A 19,740-nucleotide genomic window follows, 5' to 3' on the forward strand; every position below is an offset into this window, starting at 1 on the left:
ACTCGACAAACCATTTGACAAAATGACGTTGATTGATGCATTAAAAAGGAGATTAGCAGAAAGGATGCAGTGGGGTTTAGTACACAGACCTGACGATTCTCTTGAACAGTTTTTATGGTATGTTGATAGGCTGGATAGGGCAGTAGAAAGAAGTATGTACCATAATAATCGTAATGATAGAAATCACCATGGGAATAATTACAGAAACAGAGATTTGATCCAGTCCATCAGGATCAAAGTGTCACCAGAGAACGAAATTTTGAACATCAGCAGGATAGGAATAATGGGGATAACCATGGTCAATTTAATAGAAGAAACTATTATAGAAACAATTACTTGTAAAACGGCAGTTTGCCTTAATGAAGCACCACAGTTTTTGGGCGAGGAAACACAACAAGCACAGGACTCCCAAGTTAAACTTGCAATTAAGCTATAATAACAGTGTTAATGATATGGCACATGTATCTGAAATGGCACAGGTATCTGAAATTGAACAGAAGGAATATCAGATGTCTCATTTATGTTTTGATCAAATGTTTTGGGATGCTATGTTTAATTATGATGATGCAGGTACTAATCATAAATCAGAATGTGAGAGTAGTGAGAATTTTGGTGTAGGATGTACTAATGATTTTTCTCTTGGTCAGAAAATGGTGTATGAAAATCAGATGACTTTTGATGCAGATGTGAATAAGAGCTGTGAAATCACTGAGGTTGTTAAGTCTGAGACTGGTGGCTTATTGCAAATGGATGTAGGTGAGGTAAGTGACTTTGATGTACATGAAACTTGTATTGTTAATGATGTTGTTGATGAAGTAATTTTGGAGGAATATGATTATGATGAGTATCAGGTATTTGTGGAGTTTAAGAATAATGAAATTTCAGAGTTGCTTGTGAATGATGTTGATAATAAAGGTAAGGTAAGTGACGTATGTGATGATGTAAGTGAGAGTCATGGATAACCAGCCCAGTTAAAACAGTTTTTCATTAATATCATTCAGAGTAATGATCCAGACAGCAAAAGTGAGTTATCTGTGAGCTTAGAGAATAAAGGTGAAACTTTTTGAAGTTTGTTTGGAACCAGATTGTTGAGAACATAGATAAATGTGCATTCTGGAATAAGTTAGCTATGGTTAGTCAGAATTTGTATCCAAATTGGTGGAACTGAAGTGAAGGAATATATTGTCAGGAATATATTTTGTGTTCCTCCTGTAACAAATGATGTTAGTTGTGTCATGGAATCCATTTGTTGTGTTCAATCTTTACCTGACAACATGAGTAACCAAAATAATGCTATGATACCAGTAAAGTTGATAAAATCCTGTAAAGACAGTGTGGATGTAGAATTTGATGAAATTGAAAATGATCTCTTGTGTGAAGTGTCTAACAACAGAGAAGATGATTCAGATATTGGATGTCCTTACATTAAAATTAAGATTGATCAGAGGGAAGCGAATTGTTTGAATGATACAGGAAGCTCAATTTCTGGTATGTCCGAACAATTTAGAGACAAAATTAAGTATAGTAAGAATTTTGTGGAAATGCCCATTGTAGGTGTAAAGATAACAGGAGCTACAGGTAAGCAAAGCAAATTGGTAAAATCTCAGGTACTTTTAACATTTAGTATAGAAGACAAAACCTTTGAACATGGATGCTTAGTGATCCCTAGTCTGGAAGAAAATATAGTTCTTGTTATGGATTGGATAGTGATAGTTGAGGCTTGTTTTGGATGGAATGGTAAAGAATTTTTTATTTTGGAATCAAAAAGTAATACTTATGTGAAAACTAATTTCTGTATTTTAAACTGTGAGCAGTCCACTGCTCGTGGTCTCTCAGTTGCATTCTCGCTTCCCGAGCATGGGGTCCCGGGTTTGATTCCTGGCGGGATCAGGGATTTTCACCTGTCCAAAGATGACTGGGTGTTGTCATGTCATCTTCATCATCATTCATCCCCATTATGGTCAGAGAAAGGCAACATCAAACCACCTCCATTAGGACCTTGACTAGTACGGTGGTGTGGGCCTCCTGCATCGTTCCCCTATGCTCTGTCAAGAATCATGAGACTTCATTTCCAAACTGTGGGAAAAGCTGTAATTATTTTCAAAACATCGTGAACCAAGAAGTGTACCAGGTGTTTGATGATGATGTAGATTTTGATGAGATTGAGGATCAAGATTTTAGAAGTGTAGTAGATTCTAAGATAAGGAAAGCTACAACTCTTAATGACCAACAAAAGGAACAACTTAGGAATTTGTTATGGGGGTTTAGAAATATATTTAGTGAAAGACCAGGGAAAGTGAGAGGCTATCAGTGCATGTTTTACTTTAGAGATCATCAACCTTTCTTTCTCAAGCCTTTTCAAAAAGGAAAGATGTTGAGAAAGAAATTCAGAAAATGGAAATATGGGGGGTCATTGAGAGAAGTAGGAGTGCTTACAATCGTTCTTCAGTTGTGGTAAGTAAGAGAAATGGTGGAGTGAGAATTGTTTTGGACTCTTAGATATCTTCATAAGTGTATTATCAGAGAGAATGACCATCCTGATAACATGGACGAGCTGTTACACAAATTTGATTACGTAAAATACATGAGTAGTTTTGACCTGACCTCCGGCACTTGAAATTAATTCTAGAAAGTATACTGCATTTTTGTTTGGTGGTAAGTGTTTTCAATACTGTGTGGTGGCATTTAGGCTAAATGAATCTGTAGTTGAATTCGTAAGAGCTCTGGTTTCTGACTTGGTAAGTTGAGTGAGTTCAAAATTAATTGTTTATGTTGATGACATTTTAGTCACTGAAAATACTTGGGAACAACATTTAGATCTGTTAAGAGCAGTGTTTTCAAAATTAGAATCACGAGGTATGACTTTAAAATAGGTAAGTGTAAATTTGGTGTGGAAGAAGTTAAATTTTTAGGACATGTTATATCTGAGAAAGTAATTGCACCTGATAAAGAGAGACTTGATGCTATTGCTAATTTTCCTACTCCTTGCAACAAAAAAACAGCTTAAATCATTTTTTGGATTAACTGGATTTTGTAGAAAATTTTGTAGCAGCCAAGCTTTGAATGCTCCATGCCTATGTGAACTTTTGAAGAAGAATACTGTTTGGGAGTCGAATCAGGATGCTTTCAATGAGATCAAAGGATAGTTGTGTCAAAGTCAGATACTGATCAGATAAGATCTGTCCATCCATTTTTGTATTATGACAGACAGTAGTGATGTTGGATTGGGTGCTCATTTATTTCAGGAGGTTGAAAATGATGGTGTTATTGTAGTGAAGCATTTTGTCTGTAAACCTCACATATCTGCTGATGAATTTCCTTTGGTTTAACTTTCTTTGCATTTACACAGATCTGATTTCACATGCAGCGGAATTTTCAACTAAGGCCGACATTATAAAGAAGCACTACAAAGCACACGTTGGCAGCAGCAATCTGAAAATGGTGTACATGTCTTCTCCTTGAGTCAGAGTAACTGCTGCACATGCTTGGAACTGAGATCGTAGCCCTGCCGCGGATAGAAATAGAAACGGAACTTACTTTGTGGATGACCCTCGTATTACTTCAAATGCACACAAAAGATTCAGGAAAACATCAATTTTTATAACACATGACGGAGAGTCAAGAAGAAAATTGCCAGCTGTGACAGATGTCAAAGAGTGAAAGTAAGTGACAAACAAGTAGAGGCCAAGTGCAAAACATACTGTCTAATAGTAACCTAGATCTCATGTCTGGGCATTAATGGACCTTTGCCTAAGTCTAAGAATGGATTTTGTTATGTTTTTGTGGTGGTTGATGTATTATTGAAGTTCATAAAGCTGTTTCCTCTTAAGAAAGCTACCAGTAAGCAAATCATATCTAAGTTTGAAAACACATATTTTCATCAGGTGGGTATTCCTAAAGCAATTTTATCTACAATGGTTCTAGTTTACATCACAAGCTTGGAAAGATTTTGTTAATGACACAAAAATAAGGCTTCTTCTAACCTCAGTGTACCAGCTGTCAAGTAACCCTGTCTTGTGACAGAATATACCACAGATCTGAAAATCTGAATGCCATGCCATGTAGAAATTATGACTTGTGTAGTAGACAATTTTCTTATGCTTTATGTAATATGTTTTGTATCAGATACTTGTATACCCTACAGCTGTATTATATCTTTTAGCATCATTTTGTACACTTTTTGGCAAAACTTATAGTCTGTCACAAAATATTGTAAACACAATGTTTCCAAATTTTGTGAGGGGGGATACTGTAAATGGACACCCTCCTCTAATGTTACTTTCCCCCAACAGAAGTAGTCGATACCAGAAATATTTTTGACTTTTTAAAAAGGTGTCTCAGCTGTTTTCCTAAAAATTCAAGTTATAATCCATAAAAAGGAATTACTCTACTTTTGTTGTTACAATTGGTATGTACTAGCTCTGTATATACAGTTAAAATTATTATTATTACTATTTTTTTTTTAATTTACGAAATATTTGCCACACTTAAAATTTATATGATTAATTATACATTTTAGTATTGTTTATTATGTTTACTTCTGGATTAATTTATAAAATAATAATATAAATTAATATAAATTAATTTGTCAGAAAAAGTGTAAACCTTTTGGAATATTGTTAATAATGCACAGTGAGGTAGTAGCAGGCATACCTTTGGTGTGATGGGACATGTTTTTGTAATAACAATGTAATTTTGGCTTAGTTAATGTGACAATTTAAAAGACAGTTTTATAAAGAAAAATGTGAGAGAATAAAATATTTGTGAAAACAAAAAATACAGTGCAGGCAATTCTTCAGGATTAATTATGTCAATTGAAACCATGAGATACTAAAATTTGAAAATTTTAGCTTCAAGAATCAGCCCCTAGACATGGAGAGCTGGAGCTAACTATGAGAAAAGAAGATAAGTAAAAAGTTTATTGTAAATCTTACTCCTCTCAAAGCTTATTAAAAGTGTACCATGAAGACAGTCACAATCAACAAATGATGTGAGGGAGGGGTAGATTCCAACTGTTACCATTTGTTGCGAGAGTAAAATGGTGTCAAAGGGATTTTAGTTATTTATATACTTGTTCCATAGATCTGTACATGTGAGCAAGTCACTCAGATGTGGAACGTGTCAATGTACATAATAAAATACATAGAATAAAGACATTGTTATAGTATTAATAACAGTGCACAAAAGTCATACTTATTAGCTTAAAACTAGTCAACATAAATGTGAAGATAGCAGTTTCATATTTAGGGCATTATTGCATCTATTTTAACCTTGAACAGTAATCAAAACTTCCCACTTTGGGTTTAAAAGTGACCCAAAAATGGAAATGAGAAAAACAGGAATTTTTACATTAGGGCATTATTACATTAGTTTAACAGTAAACAGTGTCAAAAAATTTAAAAACATCTTTCCAATCTGGGTTTTACTTATTTCTCTGAAAGAATTCCTCTAGTGAATAAAGTGAGGTCTCAAGTAAATAATTTTTCAAGCTACGTTTAAATACTGATGTACTACTCCTTATACTTTTGATGCTGTTGGGTAGGGAATTGAAAATTTTCGTTCCAGCGTACTTTCCCCCTTTCTGAATAAGTGTCAAGCTCTTTAACTCACAGTGGAAATCCTCTTTTCTTCTGGTGTTATGTTCATGATGTAGGCAATTCGTTTCATACAGAGTGGGGTTATTTATTATGAAGCACATCAGTGAATATATGTACTGAGATGTTGCTGTCAGTATTTCAAGTCGTTTAAACAGATTTCGACATGAGGTTCGTGGGGGTACACCACAAATGATTCTTATTGCCCTTTTTTGTGCTGTGAGGATTTTCTTTGCGGCAGGTGTATTGCCCCAGAAGATGATGCCATAACACATGACTGAATGAAAATAGCCAAAGTAAGCTGACTTTGAGATGGTAATGTCGTTGAAGCGTGACAAAATTCGTAAAGCAAATGTTGCTGACGTCAGCCGTTTTAGTGTTTGTAGAACGTGATGTTCCCAGTTCAGCCTACTGTCCACGTATACGCCTAGGAATTTTGATAAGTACACTTGCTTTATCATCTGCTGGTAACATCCAAGGGCAAAAAATTGGATGTACTGCATCAGACACATAAATGAGAATCACTAAAAAATATTGCTGCTGAACATGCTTTTGCCAATTTAGTGATATCAGACTGAAAGAATAGCCAATAAGAAATTGAATACCTTCATTTCAAAATGATAACAAAGGACAGTTTAGAGAGTCATAGGACATGCAAAAAAGCAAAAAATCAATTGGTAGATGACACTTCTCATGCTGTCTAGTGTAACATGGATGAGTATCATTCTGGCTTCTGGCCCAGTAATTCAGGAAACAATGATAAGTTTAAACAAGAAGCTTTATAACAGTGACCCTAATTTCATGACAAGCCAGGGTTGGTTACAAAGATTGAAAGTTTGACAAGGGACACATTAGCTAACAGTGACTTCCAGCAGATGCAATGGCAACTGAAATTTTCAAAAAGGAATTCAAAAATTTTGTTTCTTTTCACGAGTTGACACCAGATCAACTTTACAATCCTGATAAATCCAGTATTGCTGGCTGTAATGCTCTGTCACATCAGGATGTAGGAGAACTAGTTCATGGAGTCATCAACTTGTAATTTTTACCATTTATTGTTATTGCACTGTTTCTGACACTACACCAAGGAGTTCTGGAAAACATTAAGTGTGTGTATAAGGGACAGCTATTGAGTAAGTTTGTTGAAGAAGAGAGACAAATGGTATTATAATACTTTTGAAATCTATAAATGTAAGAGGCATTTGATCTGTGTCAGATCGTGTTGCTAAGTCAACAAGCATGAAATTTTGAAAAATCTATGGCCATCATTTGTGGGTCCACCGACAGTTTTCACACTGAATAAAGAAAGGGGTGACAATGTCAACTCATCAGAGTTTGCTGAGGTATTTGCAAACATACCAGGATGCTTACATATAGATGTTAATTACTTAAACAACTGGCTTTGGTATGACAGTGACACTAGTAACGATATTGATTTTTGATGACACTGTCACCATTGGTTCAACTGTAGACAGTGTGTAGTGTTTTGAGAATTTCCATGTAAAATCTAGAACCACTCGGCCTTCTACCATCTAAAACACACAATATTTTAAATATAAGTGTGAGAGAGCCTATTTACTGTGCATCACCTGTCTGTGTACGCAGGTTTGAAGTTTATCGTGAGACGACTATTAGATGTGGCGGTCAAACGGCACCGACAAGTGTTTGCCAGTCGCGCCATGGAAGCCTTAGTGAAAGAACAAGGAGTGTTTATGTATTATGTGCTGTTTTATAACTTTGACTATTGTAGTGAAAGAAAAGAAGGACTGTTGAAATATTGTTAATTAATGTTCATATTGGACATGAAGAGGATAAGACACATGTTGAAATTCATATTGAGAAAGGACAAGGTTATCAAGCCAACCTTACCTTATATGTAAATCTACTTTGTTCCTAACATTGGGAGATGTGAAGAGCCTTACTTGATAGCATTTGTTTATGTGAAGACTGAGATTAGTAAAACGTTTGATGTTCAAATATACATCATTGAGTGAAGCCAAAGAAACTTTCCTTCCCTCCCACCCCCCTCCCACATCTGCGTGAAAATAATATGTAGTTTGTGTTTTTAGATGACATTAAACACAGGGTGTTCCAAAACTATTCATTCAAATTGACACAGTAGGTAAGAATATCAAAGTTAGATAAGATACATATGGTTTGAAGGTTAACTTGTAATGTTATGGAACATTTTGCTCGTGCTGCTAAATGGGAATGTGTACTGACATTCAAATATCCATAAGTCACATGTCTGGGCACATGACATGTGAATACATCAGGTACCTGACCTCATGGTCATCAACTGTGAATCAATATTGATGTGTGGGTTGGCATTCTAGGTGACAGGTTGATTCCACCTTAACTGATGAAGATATTGGGTCTTATTGGAACATGAGTTGCCATAACTGCTGCAGGATGTACCTGTGAATGTTGGATAAAGGATGTACTTCCAGCATGATGGAGCACCAGCCCATTTCAGCATTGCTATGAGGAATCATCCGAGAGCCACCTGTGGGAATTTACGGACAGTCTGAGATGGCCTTGTGGCCCGGCCACCCAGGTCACCTGAGCTCCCGTGTCTGGACTTCTCCTTCTGGGGGCATATGAAACAGGTGGTGAATGAAACCATTGTGGAAACAGAAGAAGACTTCATTATTAGAATTGCTGTTGCTGCTGATGCCCTTGCAGATATGCCAGGAAACTTTGAACAGACACAACAATCAACGATGCGATGATTTACTACATGCATATAGGACAGTAGTTGCACATTCGAGCAGTTCTTGTGAATCCCATTGCTGTAATTAGCATGCATGTCTGTGCACTGTTTTATATGAACAGCAGCTATTACAATGCTGCATTGAGAGAATATTGCTGACTGAAAGGTCTGAGGAGAGGCCCGATGTCGTTAAATAGTTTAAAGATGATAATGAAATTCCAAAACATAATGAGCATGGTGTGGCACCTGAAAGAGGAAGACACTCTATCCTGGTGGAAGTTATTGATGAGGTTGCTGTTGTTGTAACCGATCATGCAGCATGTGGCCCAGGTAATGCTAGTGCTCATGCAGTGTCACAAGATTTGTCAATCCCATGGCCAAACAGTATGGAAAGTTTTGCGGTCTATTTTACACTGGTACCAATACAAGATGCAAACACTGCACAACTGACATCTCATGGCTTGCCACAATGTTTTGAATTTGCTCTTTGGTTTCTGGTATACAAGATGCAAACACTGCACAACTGACATCTCATGGCTTGCCACAATGTTTTGAATTTGCTCTTTGGTTTCTGGTAAGGATAAAAAATGGAGACGTGTGTCCGGGCAATATTCTACGGATTGATGAGGCACATTTTACACTACAGGGTGCAGTGGATACAGAGAACTGCCAAAATCAGGGTACTGTTAAACTGTTTGTTGTGCATGAAGAGTCATTGCATTCACCACATTGGACTTTGTAGTGTGAATTTACAAGCAACTATATACTTGGTTCATTCTCCTTTGAAGAAAATACACCAAGAGGGCCTGCAAGGTCTACCATGACATCTGCAGATTATTGAGATCTCATTCCACAGCATGTGATTCCTGCTTTGGAAGAGCACAGTTGTGTGAAAACCACTGTTTTCATGCACGATAGGGCAACACTTCATGTCGCTTTCCCAGTGAAAGCTCTGTTTACAGCGAACTTCCACGAACATGTTATTTCCAGAAGTTTTCCAGATGCATAGCCTGCAAGATCACCTGATCTGAGTCCATGTGGCTTTTGGCTCTGGAGATATCTAAAAGAATGCATTTCTCAGGGACATGTTCGGTCTCTACCCTATACAAAGGCCAGTATATGGGAAAATATTCCTCAGATTTCACCAGAACTGCTGTGAAAAACTGTTGTTTTCATTGTTTTCCAGATGCAGCATCTCATCAACTTCTCCAATGTTGTTATTGAGCAAATTGTGTAATCGGTGGTTGATATTAAAATCAACATTATGTCTTAAGTCCTTTTTGACCTTCACTGCTCACACCCTATTTCTCATCCATTACATAAGGAAATATTTCTATATGTCTCTCTTGCATTCACAGTGTCAGATTTGCACCTGGTGGCCAAAAATGGAACTAATGTTTTTTTCCAGCATAAATCAGTTCCACATTAACACATTAGAATATCTAAAAATATTACGCTATCTAACAATGGTTATAGCCCACACTGGACCTCTGTGAGTAGTCGCACTTTAATTATAATCACCCGGTACATGCACAGAAAGGAAAACAACAATGGTTCCTTCAAAGCAAAAGAGTTTTTCTATAAACAGCATTATATGCAGAAGATTTGTTGTGACATCATATCTGTATCTTCTGTCAGAAACAAAGCAGGCTAGTACTGAACAAGATACTGTGGAGACAAGCACATAATATGAAAACTTCACAGGTTAGCTAGATTTGTAGAAATTTATTATTTCTTAGTTGCTTTGAGACACAGGATCATATTGTTGCATATGAAATAAGGAACAGCAGCCTTTTCAATGACAGCTTTTAATTGTATCAAAAGAAAAATTCAGTCACGAAAATTGATGGGCAGAAAATCTGGCCAGCACCTACCATCAAAAGGCAAAATTCTTAATATTGCTGATGGGCACACATAAAATTACAAAGGACTTTGTTTCATGCTGGGCTCTCAGTGACCTGCTTCTTTTTGTCAAACCTTCCCTAACCTATCCCTCATTACTAACTCTGAAGGGAAATAGTAGTTCCAAAAGCTAGGATAGTTTATTGTACTTCCATATGGACCAATCAGCAGTACCCATGCTTGGAATTTTCATTATGAGGATTAGTACTGGCCAAACATTCTATCACATTATTCTACAATATGTGTTTCAGAAGAGAAGATATATTATTGATAAAGTGATGTGTTTGATAGAACTCCTTACAAGTAAGTCACTTTGTTATGCAACAGGAACAATATTTAACATATAGGGTGTTTTTGACAATTAGAAGTGGCCTAATTTAGCAACAGGCCGAAGGAGTTGTATGTCTTTACTTCATTCTATAGGAATTGAGAGGAAGGTTTCAGATAGATTATATAATGGTAAGACAGAGATTTAGGAACCAGGTTTTAAATTGTAAGACACTTCCAGGGGCAGATATGGACTCTGACCACAATCTATTGGTTATGAACTGTAGTTTAAAACTGAAGAAACTGCAAAAAGGTGGGAATTTCAGGAGATGGGAGCTGGATAAACTGACAGAACCGGAGGTAGTAGAGAGTTTCACAGAGAGCATCAGGGAACAATAGACAGCAATGGTGGAAAGAAATACAGCAGAAGAAGAATGGTTAGCTTTGAGGGATGAAATAGTGAAAGCAGCAGAGGATCAAGCAGGTAAAAAGACGAGGGCTAGTAGAGATCTGTGGGTAACAGAAGATATATTGAATGTAATTGATGGAAGGAGAAAATATAAAAATGCAGTAAATGAAGCAGGCAAAAAGGAATACAAATGGCTCAAAATTGAGATCGACAGGAAATGCAAAATGGCTAAGCAGGGATGGCTAGAGGACAAATGTAAGGATGTAGAGGCATATCTCACTAGGGGTAAGATAGATACTGCCTACAGGAAAATTAAAGAGACCTTTGGACAAAAGAGAACCACTTGTTCTTAGCAAAGAAGCGAAAGCAGAAGGGCGGAAGAAGTATATAGAGGATCTATACAAGGGCGATGTACTCGAGGACAATATCATGGAAATGGAAGAGGATGTAGATGAAGATGAGATGGGAGATTTGATACTGCATGAAGAGTTTGACAGAGCACTGAAAGACCTGAGTCAAAACAAGGCCCCGGGAGTAGACAACATTCCATTAGAACTACTGACAGCCTTGGGAGAGCAAGCCCTGACAAAATTCTACTGTCTGGTGAGCAAGATGTATGAGACAGGCGAAATACCTTCAGACTCCGAGAAGAATATAATAATTCCAATCCCAAAGAAAGCAGGTGTTGACATATGTGAAAATTACTGAACTATCAGTTTAATAAGTCACGGCTGCAAAATACTAATGCTAAGATCAGTTTGGATTCCGTAGAAATTTTGGACCAAGTGAGGCAATACTGACCCTATGACTTATCTTAGGAGATAGATTAAGGAAAGGCAAACCTATGTTTCTAGCATTTGTAGACTTAAAGAAAGCTTTTGACAATGTTGACTGGAATACTCCCTTTCAAACTGTGAAGGTGGCAGGGGTAAAATACAGGGAGCAAAAGGCTATTTACAATTTGCACAGAAACGAGATGACAGTTATAAGAGTTGAGGGGCATGAAAGGGAAGTAGTGGTCAGGAAGGGAGTGAGACAGGGTTGTAGCCTATCCCCGATGTTGTACAATCTGTATATTGAGCAAGCAGTAAAAGAAACAAAAGAAAAATTTGGAGTAGGAATTGAAATCCATGGAGAAGAAATGAAAACATTGAGGTTCGCCAATGACATTGTAAGTGTCAGAGACAGCAAAGGACCTGGAAGAGCAGCTGAATGGAATAGACAGTGTCGTGAAAGGAGGTTATAATATGAACATAAAAAAAAAGCAAAATGAGGATAAAGGACTGTAGTTGAATTAATTCGGGTGATGCTGAGGGAATTAGATTAGGAAATGAGCCACTTAAAGTAGTAGATGAGTTTTGCTATTTGGGGAGCATAAGAACTGATGATGGTCGAAGTAGAGAGGATATAAAATGTAGACTGGCAATAGCAAGGAAAGTGTTTGTGAAGAAGACAAATTTGTTAACATTGAGTATAGGTTTAAGTGTCAGGAAGTCGTTTTTGAAAGTATTTGTATGGAGTGTAGCTATGTATGGAAGTGAAACGTGGACAATAAATAGTTTAGACAAGAAGAGAAGAGAAGGTTTTGAAATGTGGTGCTACAGAATAATGCTGAAGATTAGATGGGTAGATCACATAACTAATGAGGAGGTATTGAATAGAATTGGGGAGAAGAGAAAGTTGTGGTACAACTTGACTAGAAGAAGGGATCGGTTGGTAGGACATGTTCTGAGGCATCAAGGGATCACCAGTTTAGTATTGGAGGGCAGCGTGCTGGGTAAAATTTGTAGACAGAGACCAAGAGATGAATACACTAAGCAGATTCAGAAGTATGTAGGTTGCAGTAAGTACTGGGAGATGAAGAAGCTAGCACAGGATAGAGTAGCATGGAGAGCTGCATCAAACTAGTCTCTGGACTGAAGACCACAACAACAACAACAACATAGGATTACTCTAAACTGATTACTGTAGCAGCATTCTGTTCTTGAACTGCTGAAAGAAACAGCCAGTTGGTTATCGTTTCAGGGGATATTAGAGTACAGTTGTGCTTAGCATTAGGGACATGTGCTCCACAGCATGACATCCTGGAATATGGGATATTTCAGCAGTACTAGCTTAATATGTAAGTCACAATTTTCATTTGTGGTATTTTCTTCTACTATTTTCAGGGATATCAGTGTGAAGGGCATGTGTATGGAGGGCTACCCCCTCTCCCCACCTCTCCACTTCCCTCCATCTAACCTCCCAACTGCACATAGACAACCTCTCCAACTCCTCCCTGTGCCCTCCCCAGCAGCACTGCACTGTCTGCACCCCTACCCTACTATCCCTCCCCCTCCCCACCCCACCCTCCTCCTTACCCCCATCTAGTCACCACTCCCATCATACACTGGTGCTGCTGCTCGCAGTGTAGCTACTGTTGCCTGAGACTGCAGCCATGTGTGTGTGAGTTGTGTTTGCGTGAGTGTGTGTATGTCTGTTGTCTGTTTTTGAAGAAGGCCTTATGGGCCGAAAGCTTTATTTGTGACAGATTTTTTGTTGTGCCTGTCTGCGACTCAGCATCTCTGCTGTATGGTGAGTAGCAACTTTCCTTTTCATAATATTGTTACATAATCACAATGTTAGTTTACCATTTGTCTGTGATCAAAGAAGCCCCATCACAGCTTGCTGAAATAACATTCAGTTTTAGAATGACAGAGTGCTTCTAGTAGTCTCTGAAGATCACTGCCTTGTTATACCATAGATGTATTCATCTGTACTATATGGAACCAAATGCATCAATTGAAAGGTGAAAATACTTATTAGGCACTACAAATTAGGAAAAATAAGCACGAAAAATGAACAAGGAAAATCCTCCACTTCAGAAAACTGGGTTATTCCAAACTCTGTGAAGTGCAACAAAGCACAACATGTTGTCATCTTTGTTCAAACCTAGGCTGTTAACAGTCCATTGCACTGGGCACTGTGATCGTAGGTTTCCCACATTCATTTTGTCGCATATCAGCCTGGGTTACACTTCACCCAAACAACCCAAAAATGTAGCTTTAAAAACCTGTTACTCAACTTTAATTATTCCAGTCAACTTTAAAAAATAGAAGCAAAGAAAAGAATGCAATAAATTCACCAACATGACCAGACATGAAGTTTTTTAAGCAAACAGTGTTATTTAAGGCATAAATTCAGTAACCGTGTTTACAGATTATTAGCCAGTTTCCTCAAATTGAGGAGTATTAATCAACTGAAGTTTTTTTAAGTAATCAAGAGGAACCGCTAAAGTTTTTTGAACTAAAAAATGATGATTTTAGAATATTACCTCTGTTTGCACAAATTTATGTGTATGCCCTTGTGTGTGTAAAAACTCTATACATGACAAAATATAAGGAAGTTTTAGAATATGTGATTTTTATTGTTTTTGTACACAACTGAAATAAAAATTTGTTTCCATGTTACAGTATCTACATTTTGTGTATACTGTGTACCATTATAGAAGTAAACTATCTTTATCACTGTAAAAAACAATCAAAGTATTAATAAATATTATTATTATTGTTGTTGTTATTACTATTGTGAAATGATACACTTGGAATATTACTGAAGTATTAGTAAAATAAAAGTTACTCATTCTCTGCTGAGAGAAATGTGATTTCCTTCAAGTTTTAAATAATATCTTAGAAAGTATCTGAATTTTATGTAGTTATATTGTAGTAATACAATTACAGTTGATGGCAAATAGGATAAGAGAAAATGTTTAGAACTTACCGACTTGCTTCTCGGATTAAGCCAACTGCTATATTTATTCTTTTGCGCAAAAACAAAAGAATGAGCAGTACAATCACCAACATAATAGATGACAAAATGAGAAGAACCAACCAAGTGTCTTTGTTTGCAAGGACGGCTGAGGAGCTTTCTTCAGGAGCCTTAGTACGTAGCTCATCATACTTTGCATAACAAGCATACACACCTGAACACAAAACAATACATGAGACAATAGAAAAAATTCAATTTTTTCATACAGATGCCAGTATTGGTTGTTTGGCGATCAAGCTGTTAACATGTAATAACATTTAAAAGATGTCAACAAACAGGATATACTAGTTCTTAACAGCCAACCTTGGAAAAGGTTTGTCTCAAGTGTAATTTTTGGAGGTTTCAGTTGACAGTGGCAATATCCTTTAGGCTCTCCTTAAGAATGGAAACTATAGGCTAACAAATGGATGATAATGAATAAATTAATAACAGAATGCAAAAATGGAAAAAACAGTACCACAGCAGTACAGCTACACTCACAGTGGGTAACTATAAAAGGTAGCCATACATATTTTGGAGCTGGAACCATTTACTTTAAAGGGCTATTGCAAAACTTTTGGACATATGTCTAACTTTTTCACATAAAATTAATTAAATCTGAATCCCAGAAAGACACAGATTTTGTGATTTAGATCAAATGAAATTCATCTTATTGCACTAGAAACCAAAATTAAAGGATGTATGCAAGTAGAGACACAATAAGCACAAAATTCCTTGGTGTCCAAGTGTACAACAAGAAAAAAGCAAGTTGCCCAGGAAGTGTAGATTGGCTTGCTTTTAAATTAAACTGTCTGACACTGAGCTGACCTAGAGTCTAGGATGCTAGTTCGTTCTGCAAACTTTGTTGTAGAACTATCTTCTAAAGTTAATGAGTATTAATGCAGAAAATGGGACAATAATAATAACAATAATAATAATAATAATAATATATCAAGACCAGATTGAAGTTAGCTTTGCTTTCAGATTTGTTTTGCTGACATTTATTTTTGCTTAACAACACATGCACAAACAAGCTACACCCAGATTCTTCTCAAGCATGATTTGTCCAGTAATCCAGTTAGTAAAATACATAGAATCAAACCAACTATACTGACAAAGACACCTGAAATGTGAGAATTAATTTCAACTAAAGATAACATGTTCACATGCAGATACCCATATACACAGAATGCAAATCATTAAGTCACAGAAAATACGTGTTGCACAGTTTCTGCCTTAACTTCAGGTGATCATTACTACATGTCACTTACAGTATTTACAGTACATCAATTATTTAGTGTTGTGTCAAAAAATAAACCTAGATTAACATGCTGATTACGAAAATTTGGCAACTGGATATCACAGGAAATACTTGCTGTGTGTCATGTTGCGATGATGAATGTCTACTTAGGAATAGGCCTCTCAATATAAGGTGGAAGCCATGCTTATTTTCTAAACAGCACTGAACCTTATATTAGGTCTTCCTGTGAGATTGGTACATCTCACCAAGAGGAAAAAGAAAAGAAAGAAGAACAAGGAGAAGAGGAAGGATTCCCCATTGCATTTGTTCATCATGTGGTGGTGTTTATGAGTCTTCTATTACCTGGGCAGCTCACCATATAGGTCTGCTTTAGTAAGTTATGCTTATTGTTTGGCATGTTTGTAACTCTTAGAACTACACTGTTTTGTGTCTGCCACTTATACAGCCCTGCCAGGAAAAACGAAGCTAACTTCAAGACCTTAGAAATACATTTTATTCATTCTACAATTTATAGTCACAATCATAGACACTCAGTTTTCTTATATACACTTTACTCCTTGTCCAGCATTCTGAGTTACACAATTTAGTTTAGTGCAAAGATCTTTACACAAACTATCTGCAGATGTAATACAAGAAATTTGGAGTCCTTGCTAAGTAAAGAAAATTAAAAACATGTCTCACTAGTCGTTTCTCCTGCAAACTATGGCTTATCTGATTTCAAAGCCTGTACTCTTACAACATCTAAATATTGGCTATGCTCTGACAATTGTTAGTGTACACACATGAATATTAACTAAGCACTTGTTCAAAAACAGTGTCAGCACAACTACAGCACTAATAGCTCTTTGTCAATGCAGCAGCTTTCCTGACAGTTTTATCATGTACATTTATAACCCATGCAACTACAAATAGAAAACAGCAGTTTACAGATAATTAACTATTAACAATGGCTAAAAGTTTCTGACAATTTCTCCTCTCTTCAAGGCAAAATATATTCATCTGCACTGTGTCTATGATGAAATCTGTAAATCACAATGGATGAATTTATATAATAGGGCTATCCAGAAAGTAGTCTTCAATTTCATGCAGCCTGGAAAATAGTGGAGGAAACAGAAAAGTCATTATACTATATAATAGCACTATCCAGAAAGTAGTCTTCAATTTCATGCAGCGTGGAAGGTAGTGGGGGAAACAGAACAGTCACTATACTGACTCATGCAGATGCTCAGGGTGCTTATATCTGTGACAGCATGTGAGCCACATTGCTACTCACTCACCTACAGTAGCTGTTAAAATGAGTGTTACAACTGAAAATCCCACCAAAGGTGAAATAAATTCTGTAATAATGTATTTTATGACAGAAAATTTCAAAGCTCTTGGTATTTATAGCAAAATTTGTGTTCTATACGAACAGAGTGTGGTGAGTGAATGGAGTGTGCATCACTCATCTCATTTGTTAAGTTCATGTTGCTGGGAGAAGTCTGTAGTCAGCAATAAACGCAAGTTCGAAACTTCTTTCTGTGGCTCTCAATATTCAGTGGATGACTGTTCTACTCAACATTCATTTTCATTACAATGCAGAGGAAGAAGGTCTACTGAATAGAATCATTATCACTGCCCACCTCAAACCAAAAGTTATCTTTAATGAAAGCAGGCTGTGTGGCAGTTATGAAGTCATCCATGAGCTTTCATTGTGGGCACTGAGAGTGTTGCTGGCTGCATGGCCTACAAAAATGCTGACCATTGTACTGCCAAAAGTGGTTAAAACATCACCATAGAAGTTGTACCACCGTAGAAGCTGTACATTTTATATCAGTGTTCATCAGCTAAAGTATTTGTAAATTAATATGAAAAATTTCCTTTCTGTATTCATGTGTTGTGTCATTGAAGTAATGATCAGCTGTATCATGGTGGTCACAAAATCAACAAATGGGGATTTGATTATAATTCAGTGAACATTCATATAAAGAGATATGTTGTACTGCGTGTAACTAAAATTCACATGAGGAGATAACTTTTGTTTGTACACTCATGTTCAGAAGAACAGAAAACTTTGAATGACTAGGTATAGGACGTTCATATTCACAGAACATGCATGTTAGTATATTCTGCATAAATGATTAGCATTTGAAGCATGTTGGCCCATGGGTTCAAGGAGACACTGCTATTGCAACACCACCTACTGGCAAAATGTGCCTGTGGCTCTTGTTCTTCCTATAAACCAGAAGTAATGCATCAATGTGACTTGAGCAGACATGTGGGATGCCTCGCAAATGTATATGAGAACTGTGTCAACAAATCAGTGAGTTTGAAAGAGGGTGCATTATTGGCATGAGAGAAAGTGGTGCATCCATCTGGTAAATTGCTGCTCATGTGAGACAAAGTGTTTTGAGGTGCACCGGGTGAGTGCAGATGGTTCACAGAAGGCCATAGAACATGACAAGACAGGTCAGGTCGTATCACCCAGACCACTCCCTGAGAAGATCGACACCACATCTGAATGGCACTGCAAAACGGATCTGTGTACTCCTCAGCTCCGGAACAATAGTGGAACAGTATAACACATCATACACTATCAGGGATGAAGTCCATAGCCGTTTACTAAGGCATGGGTGACATGGGGGTCACCCACGTCTTTGCCTACCTTTCACAAAATGTGCAGGAATATGCTAGACACCAATGGCATATGAAACGACATCACAGGCAACAGAAATGGCATCAAACAGTGTTCTTGGACCAATCTAAGTTCTATTTGTTTGAAAACAATGGCCACATTTTGGTTCACTGCAAACAGGGGGAGCAGCATCACAGCGAGTGCATTTGCACAAGACATACACCACCAATTGAAGGCCTTGTGGTGTGGGTGCTATTAGGTACAAGTACAAATCACAGAAGCACAAATCATGGGTGGTGCTTGTCCAAGGCACTGTGACAAGTTCAACTTACTTGAATGGCATCCTGTGACCTGTAGTCATACCCTTTTTGCACACCACCACCCAAATGCCAATTTTCAGCAAGACAATGCATGACCACATGTTTCTGCAAGAACATGTACCTTTTTGGTGTCACAGGATGTCAGCCTTTTGCCCTGATCCACCAGATCACCAGACTTGTCACCAATCGAAAACATATAGGATATGGTGAAACGACGGTTGCAGTGCTGTGACCCAATGCCAACCTCAATACACCTCAATCTCATAATTACAGCATATGTAAACAGTAAACATTGGATATGGTGATAATGAACTATAAACTTGGTGTTATACTATAGCGTTTATTAATCAGCGATATAACTGTGCCTTTTTCACTATAATTGAGTCTTTTTGTTGTGCCTATCTGCAACTCAGCATCTCTGCTATATGGCGAGAAGAAGCTTTCCTTCTCATAATAATGTTACTTTCCAACCAGGATTTTCCATTGTTTGATTAACTGTGTATACTGAGATTTTCAATAGTAGTCAATGCAAACTTATTAAAGCAATACTAAAATACACATGAATTTGCTGTGTTCTTAAATGTAAGTCAATCCTTATTCATTTGACTATATGTACATATGTATGTATGTATGAATGTGTGTTGTGCTGTTTAGAAGTGGGTTATGCTACTGAACTGATGGCATTGTAATTTGATTTTTTATCATGTCTTGTGTACAATAGAGGGAAGTTATTTGTGAGTTCAGTGTCTCAGTTATATTTTTTCTGCTCATGCAACAAATTTTTATTCATTCACTCATACTCCCATCATGTACTGGTGCTGCTGTTCACAGTGTGGTTCCAGTTGCCTGTGATGGCACTTGTGTGTGTGTGTGT

At 37.1% G+C, this 19,740-nt stretch overlaps 1 protein-coding gene across 2 annotated transcripts in view; it reads right to left on the reverse strand.

Moving 5' to 3' along the window:
* LOC126256298 (choline transporter-like protein 4) overlaps nucleotides 1-19,740 on the reverse strand; it is a 260,157-nt gene that overhangs the window by 75,412 nt on the left and 165,005 nt on the right. For both annotated transcript variants that reach the window (XM_049955468.1, XM_049955469.1), the window contains exon 7: nucleotides 14,645-14,846. In XM_049955468.1, coding sequence (XP_049811425.1) covers nucleotides 14,645-14,846 — 202 coding nt within the window. The remainder of the gene's footprint in view (nucleotides 1-14,644; nucleotides 14,847-19,740) is intronic.

Source organism: Schistocerca nitens, chromosome 1, assembly GCF_023898315.1.
Source record: "Schistocerca nitens isolate TAMUIC-IGC-003100 chromosome 1, iqSchNite1.1, whole genome shotgun sequence".
NCBI classification, from domain to species: domain Eukaryota; kingdom Metazoa; phylum Arthropoda; class Insecta; order Orthoptera; family Acrididae; genus Schistocerca; species Schistocerca nitens.